General features: G+C 34.2%; 1 protein-coding gene across 1 annotated transcript; it reads left to right on the top strand.

The window, feature by feature from the left end:
- The first annotated feature begins 419 nt into the window (after positions 1 to 419).
- On the top strand, positions 420 to 1,591 carry LOC107103587 (olfactory receptor-like protein COR2). The gene has a single exon (XM_015403356.1). The coding sequence runs from the start codon at positions 450 to 452 to the stop codon at positions 1,398 to 1,400; it is 951 nt and encodes a 316-aa protein (XP_015258842.1). The 5' UTR covers positions 420 to 449; the 3' UTR covers positions 1,401 to 1,591.
- Positions 1,592 to 2,924: the final 1,333 nt, after the last annotated feature.

Below are 2,924 nucleotides of genomic sequence, written 5' to 3'. Positions count from 1 at the left end.
GCCTAAAATTTAAATGCTCAAATTAAAAGTTTAACTAAAATAGACAATAAATTTATAATCAGTAATCTTATGTTCCACTTTAGGACAGTCATGAATACTTTTGACTGAGAGGGAGACTCATGGGAACACAAAGTACTCGACGTGGAACGCAAGTCAAAAAATATTGGAAAACACTGATGTAGAGGATGTCTAACTTTACCCCTGCTTGTTACATGGTAATGGGTGTTATAATTACTAATAAGTCTCCTCCTCACTACTTGTGAGGGGAGGTACTCTATGTAGATTGTAATGATGATGATGATGAGAAGGAGGAAAACACTGATAAGAACTGTTACTCTCCTGCTGGCATCACAGTCACACTGCTTCAAACCTTATGCACATTAACTCTCAGTAGCTGCTTGTTTATTATTTGTTAAACTCCTTTCAATTGGCGGTGTATAACATATAGAATGGAACCAAGGTTTAATGTGACATACATTATTCTTGGAGGCTATGCAGAACTACAGAGGTACAGATACCTCTATTTTTTCATCATGGTTACTGCATATCTTCTCATAATCTTTTGGAACACTTGTATTGTTTGCCTTATTATTGTTCACAAAAACCTCCATGAGCCTATGTATGTTTTCATTGCTGCTTTGTTAATCAATTCTATTTTTTACAGTACTAACATTTACCCTAAGCTCTTGATCGACTTTTTATCCAAAAGGCAGATCATATTCTATCAAGCTTGTCTTTTTCAAATCTTTGCATTTTATTCTTTAAGTGCTTCAGAATTTTTACTGCTGGCAGCAATGGCCTATGACAGATATGTCTCTATATGTAAACCTCTGCAATATCCATCCATAATGACAAGAAAAGCTGTTAGTGCTTTGCTTGTTTTAGCTTGGCTTATACCTGCCTGTCATGTTTCAGTCTCCGTTATACTCAGTTCCAATAGAAGACTATGTAAAAACACCTTAAATGGGATTTATTGTAACAATGCAGCTCATGGTCTTTATTGTGTGAGTTCAGCAGCACTTTCAGTTTATGGGTTAATTGTTCTACTTAATATTGGTATTTTTCCTATGCTTTTCATAGTCTTTACATACACAAAGATAATAATAATAGCCTATAAGAGTTGCAGAGAAGCCAGAAAAAAAGCTGTACAGACCTGTTTGCCTCACCTGCTGGTTTTATTAAACTATTCCATTCTGATTACATATGATGTTATTATAGTCCAGCTGGGGTCAGATATACCGAGGACTGTAAAACTTTTAATGAGTCTTCAAATAATTACATTTCATCCCCTCTGTAATCCACTTATATATGGACTAAAACTGAAAACAATTTCTTCACATCTCAAAACTTTGTTCAGTCAAATCAAATGGAGCTCGCTTACAGAGTTTTTCCAAAACTAGAAAAAGGAGAAACTACTTGTTGAGTTATATTAATATGACTAGAACTAAATGCAACTTGAAAGGCAAAACTAGAGATGCCTTTGCTAAAGTGTTTACATGTTTAAAACTGCTTTTTGTATTCTGTAGTATTATCAGTTTAATGCTTATCAATGTGATGTTTTATTTAGCTGTAGGTAACCTTTATGATGCCTTTATAGTGTACATAAATCTAAGTAAAACATTTCTGAATCCTCAATCAGAGATAAAACATTTTACAGTTTAACTCGTACATTAAGATTATCTGAATCATAAACCTGTTATTCTAATAATGCAATAAATGAAACTAAAAGTTATGACTATCTATGTTTTATGTTTTTCATAGGCTGCATGCAGTTGACACATTTTTCTACTACATTTTGCATGTTACATAAACAAGCTTTGTTTTAATCTGTTGTAAGGCTGACACGAGAAAGGCTAAATAAAATGTACGTCATACCAATGGCTGCACCAACTTTATTCAGGTTCACAAATGAAAATGTATGAATCTTATGTATGAATTTTATAATCAACTGGTTTTCCTCAGATTGAAAACTTCAAATCAATTTGACTGTATGATCTGGTTGAATTGTACTTGTATTGCACTTTATGAATGTTTTATATGTAAGAATTTGTTATCTAATAACAATTTCTTTTAACAGCAGATAATGTCCTTTACATGTACAACATGTATATGTATAGGCTAGAGACTTTTATTACAAAAATGGCATCCTCATCAAGCCACTTATTATACAGGCGTTCATAAACTCCTCAACAAAATCCATTTTGCAAAATAAATCACATGAAATGTATATTCACTTTTTTAAAAGTATTAAGCACAGTAATAATTAAACAAAGATTGGTCAGATTGATTAATGGTGCACTACTTCATAAGACAATACATCCCAAGACACCTTTGAGAGTTATTTGGGGAGTGTTGGATAAAATACAGAGAGTGCATTTCCCCATTGTGGGACATTGAAGGGATTTTCATTTTTCTTTAATGAAATTCCAAAGACAGATTGTTTGCAAAGTTTTCTTTATTGAAACCCATCAGATTGAACAGGTCACTTATGGACTGAGCATGTAGCTTCCGTTGATAGTTTCTTGCATTAGGTTCTTGACTCTTTTTTTAGGTAAGGGATGAAAGGGAGAACATACACTTAGTCAATGTAAATGCTGAGCCCGTAGCAAAGCCTAGGACAGAAACAGGATTAGGCACTTAAACAGGCGCAACTCTATCAGCTGTAAAAGAAGTTGCTGATGGCAGCAGCCAAGATGATGCCTTCCTCCTGGATGGTTTAATAGTTAAAGACAACAAAGCCAGATAAAGCTCGTATACTGATAAAAAGCAGAAAAAAAACATGGTTGAAGTTTAACGAAATTGCTCAGCTGAAGACGCCATTTCCTCTGCTTTCACTTGAGCCTAGCACACCTGGAGGAGAAGAATATCCATGTGTAGATGCTGTTCCTGGACTTCAGTTCAGCTTTCAACATCATCATCCCACA

The sequence above is a fragment of the Cyprinodon variegatus genome, unplaced genomic scaffold, assembly GCF_000732505.1.
Source record: "Cyprinodon variegatus isolate N-32 unplaced genomic scaffold, C_variegatus-1.0 Scaffold1483, whole genome shotgun sequence".
Lineage (NCBI taxonomy): Eukaryota > Metazoa > Chordata > Actinopteri > Cyprinodontiformes > Cyprinodontidae > Cyprinodon > Cyprinodon variegatus.
Note: the sequence above shows the minus strand (reverse complement) of the source record. Positions and strands in the feature narration are given on the sequence as shown.

Bases quoted from the DNA above. Each gene is read 5' to 3' on its own strand.
- LOC107103587 (XM_015403356.1), top strand. From the start codon at position 450: ATGGAACCAAGGTTTAATGTGACATACATTATTCTTGGAGGCTATGCA.